The sequence below is a fragment of the Harpia harpyja genome, chromosome 3 (assembly GCF_026419915.1).
Source record: "Harpia harpyja isolate bHarHar1 chromosome 3, bHarHar1 primary haplotype, whole genome shotgun sequence".
In the NCBI taxonomy this organism is placed as follows: Eukaryota; Metazoa; Chordata; class Aves; order Accipitriformes; family Accipitridae; genus Harpia; species Harpia harpyja.
Window position 1 is genome coordinate 34,082,504 of NC_068942.1, and position 26,445 is coordinate 34,108,948.

Consider the following 26,445-nt stretch of genomic DNA (forward strand, 5'->3'; position numbering starts at 1 on the left):
TGGTGTTGATCTACACGTTAATGCTCATTAATGTCAGAATTTGCAGTCTTGCTTAATTAGATATGGAGATAGCTAGTTGTATACACAAATAACCAAGCCTATTCAGTTGTGTGTGTAAATATATTGGAGCTCTTTAAAAAAATTCCTTGAAAAACATCACCATCTGATAGATTTTTGACTGTCGTAACATTGGAAACAGAAGACACAGATATAGCTAATTGGATCCCACTGATTTCACAGGGTACCATATTTATATAAGGTGGTTTTCACTTGTTCAGGAATTTGTACTAGCTCTCTAGTTGGGTTTGCAAGGATATTTTCACCAGGAGTTTCCACATTATTCTTGAAAGCATCTCATAAGAATCTGATTTCATAGGTAATGTTTGGTTTTTCTTCATTAGTTAAATTTACACACAGTGAAACTGAAAAGAATATACCTTGAGTACAAAGACCCAAGCATCCTTGATTGTTCTGGCCTATCTAAAAAGAGCCCTTTGAGGCTATAAATGTCAGCATGGAGTAACCCCCTGTGAGCACATTAGGGTCTTCCGCTGACAGCATAGTTCCATTCTTGTAAATATGGGAAACAGTATTAATGAATTTTTGCATTCCTGACTTTCATTGGCTTTTTAAGGGTTGCTAATATCCTAATCAAGAAAATTGCATTTTTAGAATATGGTCTTTTTTGTATCTGAATGTGTGATACTACCTTTGGCTACTCCTATTCTTCCTTGTGTTATTTGAAAAAGATATTCTCTTAGCTGAAGTAGAACAAGAGTTGGAGTCAAAATAAGGTCCTTCTAAATTCTGTGTAATTCATTTAGTGATATGTATGGTTTAAATAGCATGCAGATACATTATAACTTAGTTGGACCATAAAAGTATATCTTTGATACAGGAATTTAATCTTCCTGATTTTAGTATTCCTAAAAACCCAGTAGTTCTGTTTTTCAAAGTGTGCTTGGTGCCGTGACAGAATGAGAGTTCATAGACTAATTGACAAGTAAATCCTATAGTAAGGCTTTTACCTCACTTCTACCAGATCTGATGGGACATGGATGAACATACTTAAATGTAATTTTAAAACTCTGAGCTCAGCATTTAAAGCATGTATACTCCAACAGAACATGACCTATATATCTTAAACGCATAATATTTAAAAAGTATGTGAGCACTCCCTCCGTAATTGGAAAAATTTTTAACGGTTTTTATTGATTCTGTAATGGATGGACACTTGAGGGCTGGGTTAAGATTCAAGTAAGTCTCTTAGTTTTTCTACTTACAGCATCCCAAGTGTGTTTTTTGTCAAAAGGATAACATTAACAAGATGAATAGATAGGTGAAAGGGCTGGTGAACCCATGTGAATGTAATTTAGTAATTAGAGCACGGGTCCAGAAGGATGAAATTTTTCATGCTTGCTGTAAAGCTTTGCACAAGTTTTCAGCATCTGGAAAAAAATGACCACCTCTTGTGCAAATCCAAAGTGAAGATGTTGGTAAGAGGAATCCTTTTATTAGCCATTTATTTTAATACTTTTGTTTGTACTGCTCTTAGAATCACTGAACCCCCTTATGCTTATGCTAAGTTATGTATTTAGTTTTGTTAGTTTGTTCTTTTAGCTTTGGGTATAAAAACAATCTGATAATAAAACAGCTAACTGGCATTTACTTTGAGGTTGTACAACTCCACTATGTTTTTTAAGTCCAGAGACAAATCTTAAGAGTGATTTCTTGACTGCAGTTGAAGAAGCCTCAGAAGAGTTGGATTTACAAAGGAATTGATGACACAGATTTCTGTAGTTGTGGTGAATGTGTGGTCTCTTCAGAACTAAACACTTCCTAGAACAACTTTGGTTAAAATCTCATGGAGATAGACCCAATCCCCACTTTTTACAAAATTGCCACACAGGGCAAGAGGCTCTTTCAAATCTTAGGAAGAGTGTTTGAAATCTGGTGTAAAGAACTATGATGTCCAGAGTTAGAAGGCAGCATCTGCTCATTTTTCTAAACTGAGAGGAAGATTGGGAAATTCACTGAAGCATAAAATATCTCATTTGACCTTCTACAAAAAAATACAGACCCCCCCCCCCAAATTGTCCAAGCTTCAAATTTTTCATCTAGATTTTAGATTACTTCTCCTTCTAAAAATATGAGATCCTGGATCAGTCAGCTGCACAGAAAAATGCTGCCATGAATAAAATTCATATCCAAACCCAAGTTTAGATTCATATTTTTAACATGGTCCTGGGCATTTGACCACTGGGATTAAATTCAATCCATTCCTACTGTTAATTTTGCTCTATTTCATATACCTCACACTGCCTGGCAGTGCTTTGAAGTCTGAGGACTTTGATGAGATCTATCTCTAAGCAAACTGAACCTTAGATATATACTTCATAGCCTCAGTGCTGTTGTTTTGATGCTTCTGTGCCGAGCAAGCTGTCAAGCGGAGGAAGTTGGAAAGTGGCTGACCACTTCTCTGCTTCCAGGTGGCATGCAAGAGCCATATTCTGTGTTGCGATCAGATTAATTTAATTCCCCAGTGAAAGCTGAGCGATGTATTTAGTTCACAGTCCATTTGACGGTAGCTGTCTGCTTCCTTTTTTCGTTAACCACATTTAGGAAAAACAACAACTTTAAACTTCCTATATAAGTGTCAGTGGAGGCACTTCACAAATGTGAGTCTCAACAGCAGAAAGCATAGCAGAAAACTATATAAGAAATGACAGTAAATTCACTTTAATTTTAAAAATGGACCAGTAGGACAATGCTAACTGGAAGAGAAATTTGCAGCCTTCTTCCTATGAGTGGATTTGCCAATAAAAGCAACTAGATGGTTCAATAAAACTAATTAAATTAATCTGTCATCCCCAGGGAACTTAAACAGGGCATGAAATAGGGAAACAGTGTCAATTCAGAGCTTTTTATTGATGTGTTGTGCTGGATCATTGGAAAAAATTGGTTGGGAGAAAAAATTTGCAATTTTCTATTGATCATAAATTCAGTAGCTCTCTCTGTGTAACCTTCATTCAATATAGTATAAAATCAAATATCATATAGAGCCCCTGAATGTAGGGAAAAAAAGACATAGGGATGCAAACATAATAGATTATTTTTAAAGTAATAATAGCTGATCTGTTTTATGGATATTTGTTGTCCTTAGAACTCAGTGGTATTTGCTATGCAAAGTACTTCATCTCCATTGTATAGACAGAAAAAATTAGGCATAAAGAAGGGAAATGACTCATGTTTGTTTGCACAGTAGCTCACTGGCAGCACCAGATAAGGACAGAGGCACTCGGACTCCTGGAAACTTTGACAGCTCTTGAACAATAGTGCTTCCCTGATAGCAATTCTTTGTTCTTTGCTGTGATGCCTTTATTACTAAACAATTTCTAAAGATTGTTTCAGATGGAAAAAATATATTTGCATTCTGTTGGATAACTTAAATTTTCTAGAATGTAAAAAAAGGGAAATATTTAGTAATTTTGCTGTTGATACTTTGATACTTGCTCTAGCTCATCACCTTGCCTTGAAAGGCATCGAAGTGTGCTAAATGCAGCTGTTAGCTAAGTCTCACGTCATTGCAGTGAGGTGGGGAAGCCTTCTTTTCCACATGTGGAAATGACACAAAGCAAATAATGTCAGAGATCAGAGCCATATAGTGGCTCAACAGGACAATCAGAAATCAAGTGACCTCACTTCCAATTTAGTGCTGAACTCTATAGAATTGTGTGCTTTTCTGTGTCCAGTATAAAATCACATAGAAATGCCTAATTTCAAGAAAGTAGGTATTTGCCTTAAAAAAAAATCAGGCCTTTTGAAGATGCCTTAATGTCTTAATTATAATACCCAAAATTGAGCATTTTTGAAACTCTTGGGCTCTCTGACATTTTATTAATTTGTTCTCACCTGCTGTAATCTTTTTATGATATTATTTGTTAAAAAAAGAATACTTTGTATGGAGATGTCAGATGCTTTTAATTATATATAATTCACTTGTTTCTTACAGACCTTATCTACTTACCTGCTAGTGCTGAATTCTTCTAGAATGCAAGTACACAGAAGATTTTCAAAATCATTTCTGTCCTGATTTATTAGTATATCACCTGCTCTTTTAAAGTGCTCCCGACATATGTATTTAATGTAGTTTCCCTGTGCTGAGGATGAATTTAAGCACATTTGTGGTTGCTTTGACTTTAAAAATAAAAAAAACCCAAGTGTGACAAACACAGTGCTTATTTAAGTAATAAACTCAAATACATTCTGTTTCTTTTAGCTAAGGTATCAACGTATGACTTAGTGTAGCCAAGACTCAGAAAGAAGCGTGGAGTTCCTGTATTCTGAACTAGTATTCTCCCATTAGTTACTGTCTAATTTAAAGCTCTTCCTAAACTATCCCTCAAACACAATTTCTGAAATATAACACTATATGCATTCTGCAAAGGACAGTGTAGATTTTCTGAAGCCGTCAGAAGCAGGCCCACCTTTATCAACTTCTGGAAAACATCTTCCAGCTTTTATATCCTGATACACTTTCAAATTATAATTGCAAAATACTATCAATTGTACAGCCTGTGCCTTTATGATGCTTTTTTTTTCCCTCACCACATAAACACTTTTTATTTTTAGAACTAGAAATCTTATCTAGTATGTTGGCATTGCTTGGTAGTGATAGATACCACTTGATCCCTGGTAGATCAAGAGGTGTAACTCCCTTTGTAGGACTGTACTGGCTAATATCAGCTGGGGATCTGCTCTAAGATTTCAGTCATGGTTTTCTGATTTTTTTAAAGATTATTTTTCATCATCATCTGTTGGAAGAAGCAGGATTTTGCCCATGTGGGCTGCTGAAATGGTCAAGTGCACATTTGCCTTGTTATTTAACTGACTGCATTATAGTATTCAAATGGAGAAGGTATCCAGCAGCAGCACTGTTGAACCGTGGAAGAATAATACATATTTTTAAATGATCAGCTGGGGTGAATGTGGTATAAACAGGAAATACTGCCCCTTTTCTAAGACTGACGCTGTCTAAAGCACAACAGAGACATAGGTATTGATACAGATAAACACTACATAAACCCAGAACCTATAGGTTCCATTAAGGAAAAAGGGAGAGATACTGATACAGTAGAAGAACAGTTAAGCTTTTGAAAATTAAGAGCTGAGTTAGTTTTGGAGAAGTATTGCTGTACATTAAGCTAACGCAGGTGTGTGAGAGTGGCTGAAATATACTTGAGAGTAACAGTCATTTGTCCTTCCCCTGAAGGAGCACATACAAAAAAAAGTCCTTTCCTGTCTGGTTTTTAAACCTACTGCAATAAGGGAAGTATCCAAAAATGGCAGTCAAAAGTAATAACTGGGACTTAAGAGTTTACCCTTTTAAGTCAGAAATAGTCCTGCTGAAGTTACTTGTCTCAGTCCACGCCATATGTACTTATCCTAGCTGAGGACATGGGGTAGTGCAATTTCCTTAGAAAATTGGCATTACTGAGAAAAGAATCAAGCTGGTATTACTGATTATAGTAAAAGTTGACCTTTTTTTAAGGGAAAAAAAAGGTAAACAATAGTTTTTGCTAATTATTTGTCATTTAATCAGGGTAATACAGAAAACATTAGGGGAAAAGGCTGCACCAGCTGAATCTCTGTTCTGGTGTAAAGAGCAAAGAATTCCGTAGGCATGAGGGAGTTATATTGGTGAAACACTGCAGTGAAGGAAAGGGGATTCAGCAGCAACAATGCCCTTGTTAATTGGAGGTGAAGTGCAAAAACAGAAGACCACGATGTTTGACATATTGGACTTTCAAGATGTGTTACAAATATTAATTTGCACACTTAGGCAAGTAAGTTGTTATTTTCTCTGCTGTTAATCTGATTGAGTTACTTTGACAGAAGAGTTCTACTTGCTCAGTGCTACTGTGAGATCACTGTCATTGAAATTAGTGAGGGTTTCGGTTGAGTAAGATTGGAATGGGACTTCAGGAATTCAGATAGCTAGGGGAGAGACAATTCAGATGCTGAGGGTTGGCAGATATGATATAGTATCTATGGAACATCCACTGCCTTTTTGGGTGGCAGCAGGAGGCTAGGCAGGATGCACTAAGACTCTTAAAACAGCACTACATTATGAAGTTTAGGTGCCTGAACTGCAGCTGGATTGCTTTTACTTATGGACAGGCATATAGGACCTTAATACTGAAATCCTCCAAGTACTTACTGTATGGGATACTTGGGCTTTTTGTCATGAAAAGTTGGACAAACTGCATTGATTCACAGAGATTTATGCATTTAAATACATGGAAACAGGAAGATAGCTCGAGAATGTAAATCAGAGCAGGTTTTCTAGGCTAAGTAATTTTAAAACACTACATTTTATTCTCATCTGGGCAATATACAAGCAGAAGGAGGCTGCAAGTTTTGATTGGGTTACTGCAGAAAATCTGGGAGCTGGTTTGATTGAATTACCAAAAAGAAATAGGCGGCTTTAAAAATTATCTTCCCAACAAATTGGATTTTCAGCCTTGGAATTTGTTTTTTCCTCTTACAGCTTGTCATTTAGGGCAAATGAACTCAGCACCATCCAATGGTTTACATAGTTGCAAATAGGTAAATACAGGTACTTCTCCTACAGTATAGTACTGTCTTGTGAACATCTCAAAGTGCTATTTTATGGAAATGTTTCAGTGACAGTGTTCTTGTTTTAAAATGTGGCTGTTTCCCAATGATGTGTTTGAAGAATGGAGGTGGTGAATGAACATGAAAGTTGTACTCATGAACTCTGTGCAAGACAGTTATCATACTACTATAAGTAAAATTATTTTTTTGTTCAGGAGTCCTGCACAAAGTTAATATATTATTTGAATCCCAGGTTTTCCATCAAAGCATAACTTGGAAGGGATTTAAGGGATCGACAGGCTTTCTGCTGGCCCTCAGTCCAGCATTTTGAGGACAAAGAAGTAAATTGGAACTTACAATAGTAGCTTTGCTGTATTTTTTTCTTTTTTACAGTTAAAGAGGCCTGTTTCCCATTCTCACCCAATTTTTGTTTTTGGAATGAATTCACTGATTTGAAAAAAGGCAGGAAGTACCCAGTAGTTTGTATTGTTTTGTGCAGTATATTATCCCAAGCCAGGTTTTCTACAGTATGTTATTGATTGCTGCGTCTGGTCTGGCTTTGAAATGTTTCAGACCACGAGACTTTTATCATTCTTCTGGGGCTACTATTTCATCTAATAGATTTCACTGACAGGAAGTTTTTCCTGATAATCCTCGTAGCTATCTTCTCTGGCTTTGTGATAAGTGACTCCATTATTCTTTGAAATATGTGGGTGTTCAGTGAACATTTTCAAAAGATTCCCTTCCAAATTGGAAGACAAAGAGAATTTTAAGCAATATAGAGGATAGATAGCGGGAGAGAAAAAAATTTATCAAGCTGGATGTACTTTCTGATAGAAATATGTTTCTGAAGTCTGCAACATACTTTTCAGTGACACACAATTATGATGGATACTACTCTTGTGAGACTCAGATTTACTTTTCTAGAGACCTAAGCTGGCTTGTTATTTCATTGTTAAGGTACTGACAGTGGACTTTCTAAAAAGTAAGACTGAGAAACTGTCTGCAGAGTGAATATGTGAATCTTTGCATCATTTCAACTTCCTCCTCCTGCTACTTTTTGTTGTGTTTGTATCCCTTATTTTTGACTTTTGTCACATGTTGTAAAGGCCAGTGTTGTACATCTGGGATCTTGGCAGGTTGATAACTGCGACTGTGAATAATGAATCAATTATCACTTAGTCAGGGGGAAGGCAGAGTGATCCTCTTGCTGGCTTGAATGTGATCCTTCCTCCTTCCTTTTTTCTTTCAAAAGTAAGGACAGAAATGGTTGAAATTCAGAACACTGTCAAAGGAATACAGCTGTCATATTTCTCTGCAGATTGTAGTTTCTTTAATTTCTTATTTTTTAAGATTATCAGTGTTACTGCTTCAAGAGAGCCAGTTATGTGATGCATGCATTGAGAAACTATAGGTGTCAGTAGTTACTTTGGACATCTGAAGGTGGATCTTACTGGCCCTGAGGGGCTGTGCTTGGGGCTAGCAACTTAATGTTTGATTCACCTCCTCCCCCCTCCAACTTATGTGGCATAGCCTCATTATGCACATGGTTGCATAACTGGTATTCTGTCCACAGCATGCATTTCACAACTGCTTTGGGTTGCTTAGACTTTTTTCTTTTCCTTCTGAATTTTTCTTCACTTCCAGTCATGAATCTAGTATCACATTGCAGTTGTGAATGTTTCATCAAAAGTAATGTTTAATATTCTATAACCCAATAACTGCAATGGTCGTAACCAGAAAAAAAGTTTCTAACAGCAGTTTATGACTGATCTCTTAGGAAAAGGGACAGTGCTTCTAGCTGTAGTCTGGGATTGGTAAATGGCACATAAATATTATGAATGCGCTTGATTTCTTATTTGCTCATTTAATCTCTCTAGCTTTTTAACTGTGACAATTGCTCAGCTGTCCAGAAAATATATAACCTAATAAGTTTGTCAGCTCATATGTACTGTCTAATTACAACTGCCCAACTATGTGTCATAGGTCTTTTGATGGTAAAAGTGGTATTATTTTATTTGGAGAATTCAGAACCTATGTTTTGGAGAAGGATTATCTGGTTTATATCCCAGAAGAATGACCACAGTGGTATCCAAGATAGGCATGGGCTAGTGCAGGAATATCATGTTTATTCAGAACCTATCAGCTATATGAATTATGTTACTGATAATTCCAGCTGATGATGCCTTTTGTCTCTCTGTTGATCTGGCCGAGAAAAGTATATGGCTTCCAGAAGCTTGTTCTCACTTCTCATACATAAAGGTTCCTGATGTGCATGGGGAGGACACTGGGTCCTTAGTCCCTGTTGTTATTCTATAGGTCTGCACATGTTTGGCTGCATAATTTGCTAATACACACATACCCTAAAATACATTAATATCCTTTTGTGGCTTGTCAGTCTTTAATATAAAGCTTGTCAGTTCTTAGTATAAAACAGGAAGTCCATCCTGTTTTACCACTACCGTAACAAAAGATTGAAACTTTTTGAGCTAGTCATCTAGGTCATCCTATAAAGTAGGGTGACAGTAAAACTGTCTTCAAATAGTGGGTGACCATTTTACCTGTCAAGAATTTAAAAGAGGGTTTCTTGTGTAATACTGCTTCATTTCCATGGTTTGAACAAGAGAGTGTGTAGGAAGAAGAGATTGCCCGTATGTGCTGCTGTTTCCAAATATTGTTTTAGGAAAGTACTTGCTAAAAAAGCAGGGAGAAGCCAGATGTCATATCAAGAGACGTGGGATTTAGGAATTATTCAGAGGATCCATCTGTGGTCTGAGTGTTAAAATCTGTTTGCTAGATTGCTCTGATCTGGTGCAGTTTGCATCACAGAGACGTGGTGGGATGGCTTCTATGACTGGAGCATTGGAATGGAAGGATACAGGCTCTTTAGGAAGGACAGCCAGGGAAGATGAGGAGGGGTTGTTGCCCTCATATGTCAATGACCAGCTGGAGTGCATGGAGGTCCACCTGGGGATGGAGGAGGAGCCAACTGAGAGCATATGGGTCAGTATTAAAGGGAGGGCAGGGACAGGTGACGTTCTAGTGGGGTCTGTTACAGGCCACCTGATGAGGAAGATTGAGCAAATGAAGCCCTCTATAGACAGATAGGAGCAGCCTCACATTCAGAAGCCCTGGTATCTGTTGGAAGGGCAACACAGCAGGGCATAGGCAATCCAGGAGTTTCCTGGAATGCGTTGATGACAGCTTCCTTCTCCAAGTGATGGAGGAGCCGATGAGGAGAGGGGCTATGCTGCATCTTGTTCTCACCAGCAAGGAGGGGCTGGTGGGGAATGTGAAGCTCAAGGGCAGCCTTGGCTGCAGTGACCATGAAATGGTAGAGTTCTAGATCCTCAGGGCAGCAAGGAGGGCACACAGCAAGCTCGCTACACTGGACTTCAGGATAGCAGACTTTGGCCTCTTCAGGGATCTGCTTGGTAGAGAACCATGGGATAAATCCCTGGAGGGAAGAGGGGGCCCAAGAAAGCTGGTTAATATTGAAGGATCACCTTCTCCAAGCTCAGGAGCAATGAATCCCAACAAAGAGGAAGTGAGGCAAAAACGCCAGGAGGCCTGCGTGGATGAATGAGGAGCTCCTGGACAAACTCAAACACAAAAAGGAAGCCTGCAGAGGGTAGAAGCAGGGACAGGTAGCCTGGGAAGACTACAGAGAAATTGTCCGAGCAGCCAGGAATGATGTTGGGAAAGCTAAAGCCCTGATAGAATTAAATCTGGCCAGGGACATCAAGGGCAACAAGAAAAGCTTCTGTAGGTATGTCAGTGATAAAAGGAAGACTAGGGAAAATGTGGGCCCTCTCTGGAAGGAAACGGGAGACCTGGTTATCCGGGACATGGAGAAGGCTGAGGTACTCATCGGCTTTTTTGCCTCAGTCTTCACTGGCAAGTGCTCCAGCCACACTGCCCAAGACACAGAAGACAAAGGCAGGGACTGGCAGGAGAAGATCAGGTTCGAGACCATCTAAGGAACCTGAAGATGCACAAGTCCATGGGACCTGATGAGATGTGTCCACAAGTCCTGAGGGAACTGGTGGATGAAGTGGCTAAGCCACTATCCATCATATTTGAGTAGTCGTGGCAGTCCAGGGGACTTCCTACTGACCGGAAAAGGGGAAACACGACACCCATTTTTAAAAAGGGAAAAAGGGAAGACCCAGGGAACCACAGGCCAGTCAGTCTCACCTCTGTACCTGGCAAGATCATGGAGCGGATCCTCCTGGAAATTGTGCTAGGGCACTTGGAAAATAAGGAGCTGATTGGTGACAGCCAACATGGCTTCACTAAGGGTGAATTGTGCCTGATAAATTTGGCGGCCTTTTATGATGGGGTTACAGTGTGGACAAGGGAGGAGCAACTGATGTCATCTGCCTGGACTTGTGCAAAGCATTTGACACTTTCCTGCATGACATCCTTGTCTCTAAATTGGAGAGATGTGGATTTGATGGATGGACCACTTGGTGGGTAAGGAATTGGCTGGATGGTTGCACTCAAAGAGTTGTGGTCAACAGCTCGATGTCTGAGAGGAGACCAGTGATGAGTGGCATTCCTCAGGGGTCAGTACTGGGACTGGTGTTGTTTAACATCTCTGTCGGCGACATGGACAGTGGCATTGAGTGCACCCTCAGCAAGTTTGCTGACGACACCAAGTTGTGTGGTGTGGTTAACATGCTGGAGGGAAGGGATGCCATCCAGAGGGGCCTTGACAGGCTTGAGAGGTGGGCCCGTGTGAACCTCATGAAGTTCAGCAAGGCCAAGTGCAAGGTTCTGCACATGGGTTGGGGCAATCCCAAGCACAAGTACAGGCTGGGCAATGAGTGGATTGAGAGCAGTCCTGCGGAGAAGGACTTGGGGGTGTTGGTTGTACGAGAAGCTCAACATGACCCAGCAATGTGCATTTGGAGCCCAGAAAGCCAACTGTATCCTGGGCTGCATCAAAAGAAGTGTGGCCAGCAGGTCGAGGGAGGCGATTCTCCCCCTCTACACCGCTGTCATGAGACTCAATCTGGAGTACTGCATCCAGCTCTGGAGCCCTCAGCACAGGAAAGACAATGACCTGTTGGAGCAAGTCCAGAGGAGGGCCACGAAGATGATCAGGGGGCTGGAGCACCTCTCCAGTGAGGACAGGCTGAGAGAGTTGGGGTTGTTCAACCTGGAGAAGAGAAGGCTCCAGGCAGACCTTATAGCAGCCTGCCAGTACCTAAAGGGGGCCTACAAGAAAGCCAGAGAGGGACTTTTTACAAGGACATGTAGTGAGAGGACAAGGGGTAATGTTTTTAAACTGAAAGAGGGTAGATTTAGATTAGATGTAAGGAAGAAGTTTTTTTACTGTGAGGGTGGTGAGGCACTGGAACAGGTTTCCCAGAGAGGTTGTGACTGCCCCATCCCTGGAAGTGTCCAAGGCCAGGTTGGATGGGGCTTTGAGCAACCTGGTCTAGTGGAAGGTGTCCCTGCCCATGGCAGGGGGGTTGGAACTAGATGATCTTTAAGGTCCCTTCCGACCCAAACCATTCTATGATTCTATGAATTTACTTTCTATGAACCTTGACTCTTATGAGTGTGGACTTCAGGTTATGCCCAGACTGCCAGCCCTTTCTATGTGTCATAGTAACTGCAGCACAGAGCTGTCCCTGGGGATTAATAACTCTTTGGTGGATGGCTCAATGTAGTACCCCCAAGGGCATCATTAAAACTCTCCACAAGAATTACTTCAATGCCTGTAACATTTAATTATGCTTTAGAAATGCACTGCAGTGTTTCTTATTGTTACAAAGTAGATTTTTCAAACTAAAGCCAAGAAACTCTGTTAAATGAGCATTTATTTTTCATTAACAACATGTGGTGTGAAGTTCATTTGAATTGATTGCCCTATAGCTGCTCCATATTCGATAATGGGACTTTCAAAATAAAAAGTTGTGCATTTTTATTTTGGCTGTGATTAGTATATTTTTTTGCCATGTTGTAGGAAAAAAACCTATTCAGCGTGGGTTTGGAAGTCCATACTTCCATGCACATACTTGTCCTGATCTGTAATCAGCTCCTAGATCCAGTCTGTACTGTTGAGATTTCATCTGATGATCACCTAGCTGTATCCTAATTCTGCTGGCTGCTCCGTGCCCCATGGACCTGGCTGGTAGGACAGTCAGAAGCACTAACAGTTGTCTTCTTTAACTTTGCTCTTGTTGTCCAAGGAGTTGTTAAAAGTCTGAAAGGTGTCATAAGCTATCATTGAAAGACTCAGTTCTGCTTCTGAATACTTCCCTATTTTCGAGTGAGGGCCCAGTTAGCCACTATTGATGTGTAAAATAAACACGAGAGAAGCTATTCCAATCTTCTGCAAATGCACTAGCAAAACATTTTTCCAGTCTGTCTTTCAAGACCAAAGGAATCCCCTAAGGGAACAAACTCTGCTTGAACACCTGTATTTAATCTTTACTCTCAGGACCTAAACTTCTGGCAATTAAATATCACTGGCATACTGCTGTTAGTCTGATCCCAATAAAAAAATATTTACTTGCAAAATTTTCCCATCCAGTCAGATTGCTGATATAGGGAGGAAATCAAATCGGTAATAAGCTAGGTCAAGAGCATACTATAGTTGTTAAACACTGAAAGCAGCAGTGCCTAAAGAAATCAGCTTAGATGAGGTGTTTTACTAACTAAAGATACAGGGGCTAGGTTATAGGACCTGTCAGTGCATCTCATCACATGGTCCTGGACTGGTGGAGATTCTGGCAGTGGTGCCTGTGGACACCCGAGAGCTCTGTGGGTGCTGGCTCTGGGTGGACTCACAGCCAGTATCAGTATCAGCTCTGACAAGAACTGCCAAGGCTCACTTCTATACTAGACAACGCGAGCATTTTCTCTGATGGTTGCAAGGTTCACACACAGGGCACACGTTTGGGCTGATAGTATTAAACAGGGTGATACCAAGATAGTGAGGTAGAAAATACAAGAACTACTCCATTTTTGGACCAGATCATTGCTGTACTATGATCAAAATCAGAGTCCTTTCTTGTGCTTGATGAGAAGGTACACCGTCAGTTAGGTATGTTAAAGAATATGTGCACTTGAAGCGCTTAAGATCTCAAGTGATTTTGTGAGCACAGATCCCACATAAGCACAGCTGCTGGACTTTTAAAACTAGACATGTGAGTGTTGGGAGTGTGTGTTGGTGTTGGGGAATGAGGTTTTTTTTCTGATTTTATTTCTAAAAATGTACACCTAAAATAGCTCTACTGAGTGCATGCAATTGCTATGGGGTTTATAGTGTCACAAAGAAGAGACTCTCTTCATATGTGCTGGTGTTTGCAGTGCTGGGTGAAGGCACGGGCACAAATGTTACGTGCCATTTTGTGCCAAATTCAGAGAGCATTTAAACAGAGTTTTTAAATAAAAACTAAGATGTAACCTTTCTGTCTTGCTTTTTTGGGGTATTTTCAGCTCTTGAGTTATTTTATGAAGTTTTCTGTATATTGCATAAGCTTTTGAGACAATGAATTCTTCAGTATTGAGGAATAGGTGGTGCACTTGAAGTTCAAACTGCATATTCAATTTTATGATAAAGATTGTGAAATACATGTATATGATGCACATGAAAGCTCTAAGCATGAGGGGAAAAGTGAATGTGTAAAATAAGTCAATATTAGATCTAATGAAATTCATGTTTTCCTTTTTCTTGGATGGTGCATTATGTTATCTGATCTGATGTGATTCTCCTTGCAGAGGAAGAGGGGAAGACAATTCAAGGAAGAGAAGTGGACTCCTTAAGAAAAAAAAATTCTACTTCTGAATTATCAAACAGAAGTAAACAGGATGGCTCACCTGGAAGAAGCAAAGAAATGTGGGGGTGTCTTCCACCACAGATGCCAAATGAGAATGAGGTAATGAGTTAACATTTGTCCATGTGGATAAGCACCATATTCAAACAGATGAAAATATGGGGAGATACACTGTCCAAATGTTAGAGGCTAGTGGTATTTATCCCATCCAAGGCAAATATTTAAAATACTACCTAAGTAAGTGTGTAATGCTTACAGAGGCACCTGCATGGGTCATGTTTGGCAGTGGCATTTGCTCTACTGAATCTGACTAATAAATAAGGCACCCTGCAAGGCCCTTTTTAGTGCTTTCACTGAAGACTGCAGTTATTGGTAGAGGTTGGCAAAAAGGAAAAAAATCTTGAGAGTATGGATGCCAACATGCACAGATTTATTTTGTTTCTTGAGGATTTTAGCAAGTCCTGAGTTCTGTGTTACTGAAGTAGATTGCTTCAGCTACCTAAAGTAAACAGTAGGCAGGCCAGAGGCATTTTCAATCTTCTGAAATATACGAGATTAGGGATTTAATGTGTAGGGACAGGAAAACAATAGACATCATCTGGAGAGAGCAAGATGGAAATCTGAGTCCACTTGTTAAGAACTTCTGCCCTCCTGCCTGAATAACAAATAACTAAGCTGTGATCTAGCCTGTACTCAAAAATTCCCTTCATTAAACTTTTTATTAAAAAAGAAGTAGCAGGTCATTTTGTGCAATACACAGAGCAACACACTTAAGTGCCTTCAAATGATGGGCCTGCCAGGCCTCAGTCAAAGAGCACAAGCTGTTGTTTTCCTCCCTACTAGCACATGCCTTTGAGGTGGAATCGAGCAAGGCTTTTAAAACAATCACATTCTGTCAGTTGATTGTGTAATAATAATAATGACAAGAATCTTTCTGCCATTTTTCTCATGAAGAATATGGTTGCCTTATTGGGATGGACTGCCTTTGGGTCTCTTACTTTAGCCACTTTAAATTGGCTTTCTGCCCCATAAAGCAATGTGCAACTTCCATTATCCTTTATTTAATGGAACATCTTAATACTTGTCTTTGTTGCTACAGAAAAAAAGTTTCAGGCATGGCTGTACTTTTTTGTCACATTAGCAGTTTAAGAAACAAATACAGTAATAGCAGAATGCATCAGAAAAATTGCTAGCATAGTAGCAGGAGGAGGCTGTAATGCAGTAAGTTGGCCACTGTACCCTTTAAGCCTGCCCTGAGGAAAGAAGGAAAAAACTGCTATTGAAAACAATGCTTCTGTTCTAAATGCTGCTTTTTAGGCATGTTATGATTACTTGCACTATTGTTCCAATTGATTCAGTCTGGTCCTGTGTAGGATTTCGGAGGATTACCTGCATACGTTCTATTTTCAGGAGCATTGCATTCACTTTTTAAATTTTTAAATGCACCTTAAAGGATCTGTATGTGTTAAATCAGTAGGAGCTCTGACTGTGATTTTGGTTCTGTTTCATGCATATAAGTATTTCCGCCTATTTATCTACAGACAGTGATGAATGAGAGCTGGAAAACTGGTGGCTCTTATGGAAATGATCTCAGTCTTTCTGAAAGAGTGAAGGTGAGTTTTTCTTTGATTTTATTCAAAGTGGGGATTATGAGCAGAACATGACTGTTTCTTGCTTTATTCATTTACAAAGTACTTGCAATATGTTGATGTATTTCTTTCCCATCTGTGGGAAAGAAGGATGAGAGCATCACCATCCAAAATTTTTTTCAAAGGTTAATGAGTATGTACTTTTAAAGTGTAAAGGTTATATAAGTGTTGAGAATGGTGTCAAATCAGGTTGGAAAAAATTATCTAAGAACATCTCTAATTACTTCATGAAAACACAGAGGATTACCCAGTGCATACAGTAAATCCTCAATGGTAACACTATTTGCACATAGGCTGGGAAAGGCCTTTCACTCTCACTCTATGCATCTATTCAGAGTGTTACCCGAAATAAGAAATGTCTTTTCTTGTGATATGTTTTAGATAGTTTAGACCATTTTCAAGGGACATCAGCCTGAAAAAACAGTAGTGCAGTGTCCCAGATGAAATATTAAAACTTTAATAATTTTTAGCTTTTTTATTTCCCAGTCAGTTCATTAGTATCAAAATGGATCAAGCTCTACTTTGCATGTATTGTCTCTCTACCATATGCAGTGATCTTGCAAAACTTGCAAAACTTATCATGTATCTTTTTCCTATGAAAATATTTTACTTCTCCATCTTCCCACTAAGTTACTGAAAAAGTTGCTGTACAGCTTGAGCTTCTTTTCCATCACTGTGGTTGATATGCAGCGATTTTGGCAACAATTCTTTGCTTATACATAAAAGTACTTCCTTTGGGTTACACATTTCAAAGAAAATTCATATGCTTTCTTGGAAAAATGCAGGGGAGAATGGAGAAGATGAAGCAGACAGTTTAATGCTTTTTTGCTTTGCTTTAGATTGTACTATAAGGAATGGAATTAATACATTTTAAACTATTTTTCAATTTGGGTGTTTTATGACAGGTGGACAAGTACTTGGATTTGGAAGATATAGACACAGATGAAGAGACATGCAGTGGTAGGTTTCCCCCCCTTCGTATTCACTATCATTGTCTGTCTTTGGATACAAGTGTATGGACATTGTTTAAAGAACTGTTTCTCCTCTAAAAAAGGTGTTCTTCCTCAGTTCTTCTATTGCTAGAAAATTCCCCAAATTCCCCAAATTCAAATACTCATTTCCTTACTCTAAGAGGTAAGGAGGTAATAAATTATAAGGAATATTTATTATACTGTGTCCTGGTGAGTAGGTTTTTTTTTTCAAGATTTTTCAGAATTGTAGAACACTTCTTGTTAGCAATGTTTCTACATTCTTCTGCAGTTCTATTTTGTACTGAAATTATTTTGATTACCAAAGTTTCTCCACAAAGTAACGTGGGTGCTGAGAGTTCTATAAAGTGGAAATATTTAATGAAAATGTCCCTACCTATTAAAATTATTTCATCCTGGGCTTCAAATAGATGAGACTAGTTTTGAATTCACAGTGAACTTCTTCAAGAATTCCAATTATGAGCATTTTGATTTGTGTTGAACTGTTCCATACATCTATAATAATTTTAACTCTCCCACCTCTAAAAAGTAAATAGAAACCTAGTTTCCATAGATATTTGTCTATCATAGGTGCTTGTGTGGTCTTTATTACCACCAGAATTGATGACCTTTTAAATTCATTTTCCTCATCTATACCTGTGACTACACAAAGAAACCAAGCCACACAGATTAAGGGATTTGCCTAAGGTCACTGAAAGAAGCTGTTGGAGAGTAAGACTTTGGTCCTTGGATCCTTGGTTATTGCCATTTGATTAGTCTGTCTAACCCGTTAAAGATTTGATTAGGCTTTCCTTTCTGCATGTGCAGAATTCCTATGAAGTCAGAGGGCTTAGAGACTTCCAGTTGATTAATATTTGGAGCTTGGCTGTAACTCACAAGAAAATAATAAACCAACGTAAGTCAGGTTTACAGCAAATATTCTTTCTCCAACCTGGGCATTTCAGGAAGGAGGGAGTAAGATAGCAGTCCTGTATCAGGTACAGGCATCAAAGATTTCTTTTGAGTGCAGTGTTCGTATGTGCCTATTTTTCCCTTTGTAGGACATTCTTCTGTGTTTATGTCTTAAATTCTGGTAATATCTATTAAAAAAACCTGGGGCTTACTGGTGGAAGCCTAAACCCACATTTCACTTGCATCATAATGAAATGAGAATTGTCTATATCTAGTTCATGGAAGTATTGTTAGATATCTCTAGTTCAAAACAGGCCACAAATTGGATGATGAGAAATAAGCCCAACACTAAAATACCGAGCAGGGCAGTGAGGAAAGAAGAGCTCTGCCAGAGCTTGGGGATAGCTCGCCACTTTCTGGACCATGCCAGACCTTGCCTCTCTCCAGGCTTTTCAGTCATTTCTGTGTATTTGTGTGTGTGCAAGAGTAAATGTTAATCACATATGTTTAGAAACCCCTGGTAAAACAGACTGCATTTGAACAAGATGAGAATTACAAAAATTATCATCTGCTTGTACTGTCTGTATAGCACTTTATGCAAACCGCATTGGGAAAACCTTTCAGTTAGTGCTTTTATTGGTGATTATAAAAATAATAAACATAACATTATACCACCACTACTGTAGATTATCAGTGTGCTAACTACTCGCTTTTTACGTGACATTGGATTTGGCTTTCAATCTCTACTCTCCTCAGCTCTTCCCATAAGACAGCACTCTGCACAAATTCCCTGCACAGACTGCCTCAGTGCAGAAAGAAGCTGTATCCACTCCTAAGCAATCAATGGTGCTCACTAACAGCATTAAGCATTTAGGTTGTATTTTATAACATCAAAACACTGCATAGCCAGAAGCTAATCATTCCTTCTAAAGTCTGTAAGGAAAGTGAATAGCATCCAAATTTTTATCTGGGAAACCCACAGCCTGGGTCTTGCCTAGGGCTTCTTCAGTGGAGACAGTTCTTGAGTCAAGATGAAAAATCTCCCCATGACTCCTAAGTGCAGAAAATAGGACTTATAGTTTGACAGTTGTCTTACCTGTCAAAATCCACTTGACAGGCTTCATAATAAGGCAGGTAAAATCTTACTCCTGTAGAAACCATAGCAACAAAATGCAAATTAAAATATAAAATGGTGTCGCTTCCCTTGTTTGTAATAATGAAGTAATATAAAATAATATCCCTATTGACCACCTTAATAAAGGATTAATTCTGTAGAATTCCAGTTAGTTTATAAGTGAGGCAAAGTGTGACACAAATTTGAAAGACATTCTGTTGCTGGCCTTTTTAAATGCTGCCACCTGTATGTCAGAACAAATGATAGATTTAAGACTTCATATTGGCAAAATACTTCATTGGCAAAATAAGCTAGGACACCTAGTAAAAAATATCATATCCTGCTAGTATGATTACAGCAAGCTTTTATCTCTACATATTATTGGCAACAGTTCAGTATCTCAGTACGTAATTTAGCTTTAAAGGGCAAATCAGTTAGCTGACTTAGCAACTGTATATTGATACAATAAATATTCAGACTTAAGGGGAAGTGGCTCAAAGTTGACAGTGTGAAAAGCATGACAGAAAACAGGTGTTAAAACATCCCATCTAAACCAGTGCTTTTTGGGAGATGTCCTGGAAGAATCATTCTAGTGGGTTGTTTTCTCTTTTTTTTCTTTTTCCCAATTTACTTTCCTAAGTCCAATGTCTTTTAAGGTGTGAATGAATACAGCTGCTTCTTACAAAAAAAAAGCAGCCCATAGATTTGGCCAGTATGCAAATTCATTGTAGCTGTTTTTATTAGACAGCACTGGGCTGAAAGCCTGAAACCAGAGCAATGCTTTGCATTGTAGGACTTTGGCACGGTAAACCATAATTGGCAAAGTAAAATTGCTGCCCTAAACCATAGCTTTAGTGCATCCTGTAGAGACAGCATGTGTATGGTGGACTGTTTAATCACTCTTTCTTACTGAATTTAATCTGTAAGTAGCTTAAGGCAACAATAGAGATGATCAGGCTTTCTCCAGGGATGGATGGAGAATGCCTAGTACCTATGTTTTGACAACAGAATTCCCTTCCAGGACTGGTGACAAATCACTTGCTGCAGGGCTCGAAGGTATAGTTAGGTAATAATAGGTAATATTTGCATGAAGTACAAAATAGGTAAAAAGCATGTCTAGAGACCTTGAGTGTGCAATTTTTTAAATACAAGAGAAAATTAAAGTAGGACTAATTAAATGTATGGATGAGGCTGCATAGGCAAGGATATCAGAGTCCCATCCTAATACAGCTTGGAGCCCTGAGGTACTGTAAGCTTGTCTTTTCAAGGTCCCAGTTCTCTGTAACCCTACAGAGGTTGAGGATTAACCCAAGTGACTCAGTTACTTTGAAGATGAGGCCAAGCACCACTATTATTTAAATAATTCTTTAGGCAAATTATATCAGTATCTGTTACTTTCTATAATCTCTGCCTTTCCATTCATATTTTCAGCTTATATTTATGTCCAGAAAAATCAGGTTGAGGAGGAGGATTCGGAATTAAATTATGTGGATTTTTTCAAGTGTGGGGCTACCCCAAACTGTTGGATCTCTTTCTTTTTTTCTCCTCCGGTCTCTGTAATCCATTTAACACTGCCTCAAGATGATTTCACACTAGGCGGCTCTTTGGGGCTAACAGCCTAAAGCCTGAGACTCAGAGGAGACAGCAAAATTTAGCTTTTAAGCTTTTTTCGCTATCACTACCTACCTCCTCAGCTCCCCATCAACAGCATTTTTGTGAAATGTAGTGTCTGAAAGTGGTAAAACCTGTGTTAGTGTATCTATAGCTGGGCATCATTTGGCTACAGTGAAACTAAAGATATAGACAAGACTTTGAACTTCTTCACTCTTGAAAATTGAAATCAGGTTTGTGCCAATAGGTTCTTTTTTTCTATACTTATAATTAATGTCAGTGGTGCACAATGAGCAAAAACCGGCAACTCAGCAGTGTTCACAGATTTGGTAATCACTTTCTGTGACTCTATCGTGGGGGGGGGACGGACGGACTAAGGAAAAGAAAATTGCTTAGTTTCCAGATAGACCGTCATTAAAGTATGCTGGAGTTGAGTAAAATCATCAGAGCTCACTGCCGTATCACCCAGGAAGTTGATTCTTCATGGTATGAGAAGTATATTTCAAAATCTCTTCTCAGATTTTTGGTATCACTGCCTGCTCAGTTATCTCTATATATGGTGCCGCTGGCAGTGTCCAAGGCTAATTAATCACCTCCACAGAGAACATAATTAGCAGCTTAATTAGGATCATCATCCACTAGTGCTGTAGCATCAGCCTAAACGAGCTGTGAGGTACTGGCTAGAACTTACAATAGCCTACAGTTCCTTTGGGAGCTCCCACTGAGAAGGAGGACTGTCAAAACTCCCTAATTTTTCTTTCTGAAGGAGTTTCTTGATTAAACATTATCAGGGAAAGCAGCATTTACCGATTAGACTTTCATATGCTGTCACACAGCCAGGATAGAGAGACAAAGCTCATTTCTGGCATGTCTACTGGCAAACAAAGGTTGATTACCACATTCTTATGGGGTGATTGAAGGGAATTTGAAACATTGTTTGCATTACTAACGAGCCTTAAAATAGTGGAATTGACATTCTGAGTATGACAAGCACTTCTTGCTAAAAGCAAAAATAAATTTCCTTCTGTTGTCCTAAATTTTAAAGAGTTGTCTTTCAGAGCCGTTGCCAAACTGTTGTATAACAGTGCTTCCTCCTCGTCTTCTCTCCGCTGATTGGTCTGTTGAAGCGGGGGGAAGCTCTTGGTACAGAAATAATCAGTGTTTATATCAGGAGGTGATACAAACCTCCTGATGTCCAGGCTTTCCTTCCTTCAGTGAGGGTATGCATTTAGGGTGCAAGTTTGAAACAATAGCAGAAAATGCCATTGCCGTTAAATGAGCATTCACATCTTCCTTCTGTCCTACAAATAGTTTTGACCCAAGTTACGAAAGATCGAAAAAAGCAGTTGCAGAACATGTGAAGACATAGCATATATACCTGTGGACTGCACTGTTCTTTTCAGAAAGCTTTCTCATATAACTGATGCAGAATAAGATCAGATGCTACGCTGAGAACAAGTACTGAAAGCACGTAGATGACTAGAGATAGATATACGCAACCAAGACAATAGGGATGAAAACTGGAAACCACTTGTATGTGAATCATGAACCAAAAGACAAAAATTCAGGAATGAGATACCCAAGGGAATGAACTCAGCTCTTTTTTAAAGAACATTCTACTTTACAAGTCCAAAGCCCTGCTGGCTTTGAAGTAGTACACAATTCCTAGAAGAAGACTAAATGAAGAATTCTATCATGGAGTTTTTACGAAGGCCTAGCTAGGAAATCATTATTTTCAAATGCAGATTTACAGGAGAATGAGAGGTCTGTAACTCCACTACTGTGGTAAAAGTGTGCAGGTAGAGATAAATAGCCACTTCTTCCTTTTCACTCTGCATCTATGTAGCCTCTTATTGGTTCCATTAACTAACATTTAAGCAATGCTTTGAAAATTTATTCTGAGATTTCAAGAGGAAATCAAGCTACTAAAATGTAGTATAAAGCTGTAAAGAAACTTGTGTATCAGCCAGAAAAAATAGTAGGTAGATATACGTAATCCTTCGACTAAATTGCAAGACATATGGTCCCCTTAAGTTCCTTCATAAAAACATTTCTGAGACAAGATGGACACACCTGTGCTGTAGCAGAGCTGAGATTGATTCATGTGAAAAGATATTTCTAAACCTAAGGCATATCAGTCTGAGTTGTCACAGAAAGCAATCCCGCTGTTCCCAGAAGGAACGTTTTGCTTAAGTATGTAAAGGAAAAGTGATTCAGAAAGCCTGTGCATTTATGAACTGTGGACCAAATCCTACCCATGTGGAAAGGTTACATGTTGCTGTGTCCCAGATATAGGGAAGTCCTCTCAAGTATCTCTTTTTGGAAGGCTCAGGGAGGAACAAACATCCATGAAATATCCTCGGACAAGAGAGTCATCTGGCACTGTAGTGGCGAATATTAGTACTTCTGCCAGGTATTTTTGCTTAATGTTTAAGGAGAGTCATGTTAAGATGCTTTGCAAAGATTCTTTATGTCCAATGTAAGGGCGGTGAAACTCTAGCAAAAGAGAATTGAATGAGACTGCCCAGCTAATCAATGGCAAGACCAGGATTCAGTCTGGTATTTAACTCCTACTGCAGACATCTCTGCTCAGGACCTTCCTTCTTTGTTATGAAAGAGATGAATCTAATCCCAGGTGTTCTCTGAGTTCAGGAGCATCTACATCCAGATTTTTTAATTCAGTGTCCTCAAGAAAGAAGAGCTACCTGTCTGTTTTCAACCCAGTTTGATTTTTCCTTAGTATAGTACATTTTATTATCTAGATTTTAGCTCAGGACTGCATGGATCCATTTTAAAGATAGCTGCCTATATTATATATTATGCAACAATAAGTACAGCACACTTTGATTAACAAGCTTCTGCCTGTGTCTGAACACTATGGGATTTTACACAGGATTTTGCTAGCTTATACCTTGAGTGGAAGGTTAAAGTTGACTATTTTTTATTCAGCAGGGTCATTAGTTCTCCCAGGAGAGGTGGAAGAGACAGTGGCTTATTGTACACCCTTTTTTGATAAGCCTATTCAACCGAAGTTCAGAACCTTGTCAGTTCCACAGCCATCGGACAGCAAAGACCAAGAGGTATGAGGTCAGATTTATTTATTTATTTAAACATTGGGGGTTTGGCGTGTTTTTTTATTGGCTTCTAATGCTATTTCCACAAGAACAGGGTGATATAGGTGGAGTGTGGAACTGCTATGAGTTAACAAATCACATTATTCATTTTTAAATTAATAATGAATTCTTAAATACATTAAGAACTGAGATAAACACTCTAATAGAAAGGTACTATTTTATCTTGCACACTGCTACTATATAATCCTACATTTTCAAAATGTGTACTACAATACTTCAAACTGTTTGTGGGCTTTTTAATATTTAACTGGTGTAACTCACAGAACATTCAAGTAAACTCTTGCACTTCCTGACCTTTGAACAAATCATTACTTATATAGAATGATGGGCCACTTAATTTTCCAGTGATCTCATGATCTTATAACATCCTGCAGTTCTCATTGGGCTGAATATAGGAACCAACTTCTGCAACAAGGAGGTAGTGAATGATTTCCCTTCAATGTGACATTTAAAAGAAAAAGAGGTTTTAGAATATATTGTGATCAGAATTGGGATTTGTCCTCTTGGAAATGAGTAGCAAGATGCTGCTGAGAATCTGCATTGTTTAAGTCTGGTGTGGAGAGGTTTGCATTATGGAGTCTGAGTCTTTTAAAGAGACACAATCAATACAAGCTTTAATTTAGAATTGCCATTTTGCCTCAGAATTTCAGTTCTTTTCAAACTGGAACAGAAGGTGTGGATTGCTCACAGGCTTATTTTAAGTCATTAAGCTTCCTATCCAAATAGTCCGTGTGAGCATTAACTTTTGGGGATGTTTCTATTGCACAGAATTCTTCACCACTCTTTTCCCCTGCCTGATGATTGTAATAGAAGCTGAAGTTAGCTTCCGGCTAAAATGGTCCAGTTTTGATAGTTTCATATGCTTATTGATGTCCCATGAGGCTTAAATCAAGTTTATAAATGACGTGTGACCAATGAAGGTTTGATGTTATAGCAGTGCATATGGTGCCTCCTTTCCTGAGCTCAATTGTGTTTAGTTCTTTGCAATAAACCCTTTACTGTAAGGAACAAGTCTGCTCTGGGATAAAGTAAATGTTCTAAATTGACCTTTCAAGCTTTAATACCCACCATTCTGTGAATAAAAATACTCACTCTTTTCCCTAAGGATTGACATAATTCAAGGTTTTTGCCTTGAGAAATATCCACTGGCACACAAAAAAACCACCTAGGATGAGGTTTTATAGTTTTCTCATTTGATAACTTCTGTATAAAACCAAAGAAGAAGGAGGGTTGTAGCAGCCTGCAGTGTTCATAAAGGATTGCATATGACTCTTTAAACTATAATTCATGAAAAATAGATGAAGATCCCACTGCATGCAAAATTCATTTCCATTTGAGGAAAAGTTGGGTTATGAAAAAGAAACTGAGTATTATTACATTGGTTAGGGGTTGCTGCATTTTTCAAGAAGAAAGACTTAGATTTTCACAACTGTTTGGTTGGTGCCAGGCTGCTCAAGATGAAGGCAGTCTTTCCCTTAAATTATACACATATTTGTGCCTTCATTTAGATAATATAGCTGTGGCCTGATTTTCAGAACTGTCAAGACTGAACAGGTCCATTTTAAAATCCCTCAGTGTTTCAAATTGTCATTGCCTCGAAAGTGAAGTCTTGCATTGCTTATGGCAGGACTAGTTTAGAAAGAGAAAAAGATTTTCCCTGGAAACATCTCTGCTCTGAAATGAGAGTGTTCTCTGTCCATCAAAACAAATCTGTTAGGGAAGGGCAACAGAATGTGGCTGCCTAGTCAGTTTTCATAGAGAATGGAAAACCATTCCCTATGAAAAATAAACAAGTTTAGTAGTGCAATGTAGGAAGTCAGATGTCTATGCTGTGGACATATTTGTGAAGGACTTCAAGGGAAAGTGTGTATCTCTGAACATATTGCTAGGGAAAGTTTAAAAAAAGAAGCTCTGCTAAGACCCAGTGTATAGCTCGGCTGATTGTTAAAGAACAACTTGTCTCCCTGAAAATGTTTTTCTGTCAAAAGCTGTTGGGAATAGGCTTAGTGAATGACACAGCAAATTATTTGTGTTGTCCACCAATGTTGCTTTGTCTTTCTTCCCTGGTTTTAGACATTATTATATTCCTGGATCTCAGTATTGACAGTACAGCATACATGACCTCCCACAGGCCACTGCAAATTGAAACAGCATTCACTCCAGAGTTGAAGTACATTATCATAGAACATTCACCTTCCCTACCCAGATATTTAGTCTCTCCTTTATTTCTGTTTAATACTTTTTTTCATAAAAGACATTGTAGTTTTTTTAATTAACAGTATGTCTTATTATCTGCTTCTTAGGGTCTTTATTTGTTCTTATTTCCCCCCTGCATACATATGAGAGCAGTTGAATGGGTATTTTCCATCCACTCACTATAAACATGCATTCAAAGTGGGATTCATCTCACCTAACTTCAGCTTTAAATTTAGTCCAATGTAGTCCTTCTGTCATCAAGAGGGGGAGAGAAGCACCTCCAGAACGTGATTCATCCCACTTGCTGTAGGCATTTGTCCTAAGATCTAATACATCTCCGTCCATAGGCTGACTCTCAGGCTGGGTCTTTTTTGGCTAATTGACTACTGTAATCTAGAAGCCTGATTTTTATATGGCTGGGATTAGGAAAGATGCGTTCTACACTTCTAT

At 38.8% G+C, this 26,445-nt stretch overlaps 1 protein-coding gene across 5 annotated transcripts in view; it reads left to right on the forward strand.

The window, feature by feature from the left end:
• The window catches only part of IFTAP (intraflagellar transport associated protein), a 70,825-nt gene that overhangs the window by 18,551 nt on the left and 25,829 nt on the right, over positions 1-26,445 (forward strand). For 4 of the 5 annotated variants that reach the window (XM_052781902.1, XM_052781903.1, XM_052781898.1 and 1 more), the window contains 4 exons: positions 14,356-14,513; positions 15,953-16,024; positions 16,966-17,020; positions 23,615-23,745. In XM_052781902.1, coding sequence (XP_052637862.1) covers positions 14,356-14,513; positions 15,953-16,024; positions 16,966-17,020; positions 23,615-23,745 — 416 coding nt within the window. The remainder of the gene's footprint in view (positions 1-14,355; positions 14,514-15,952; positions 16,025-16,965; positions 17,021-23,614; positions 23,746-26,445) is intronic. The other variant, XM_052781900.1, reaches the window with a different exon arrangement.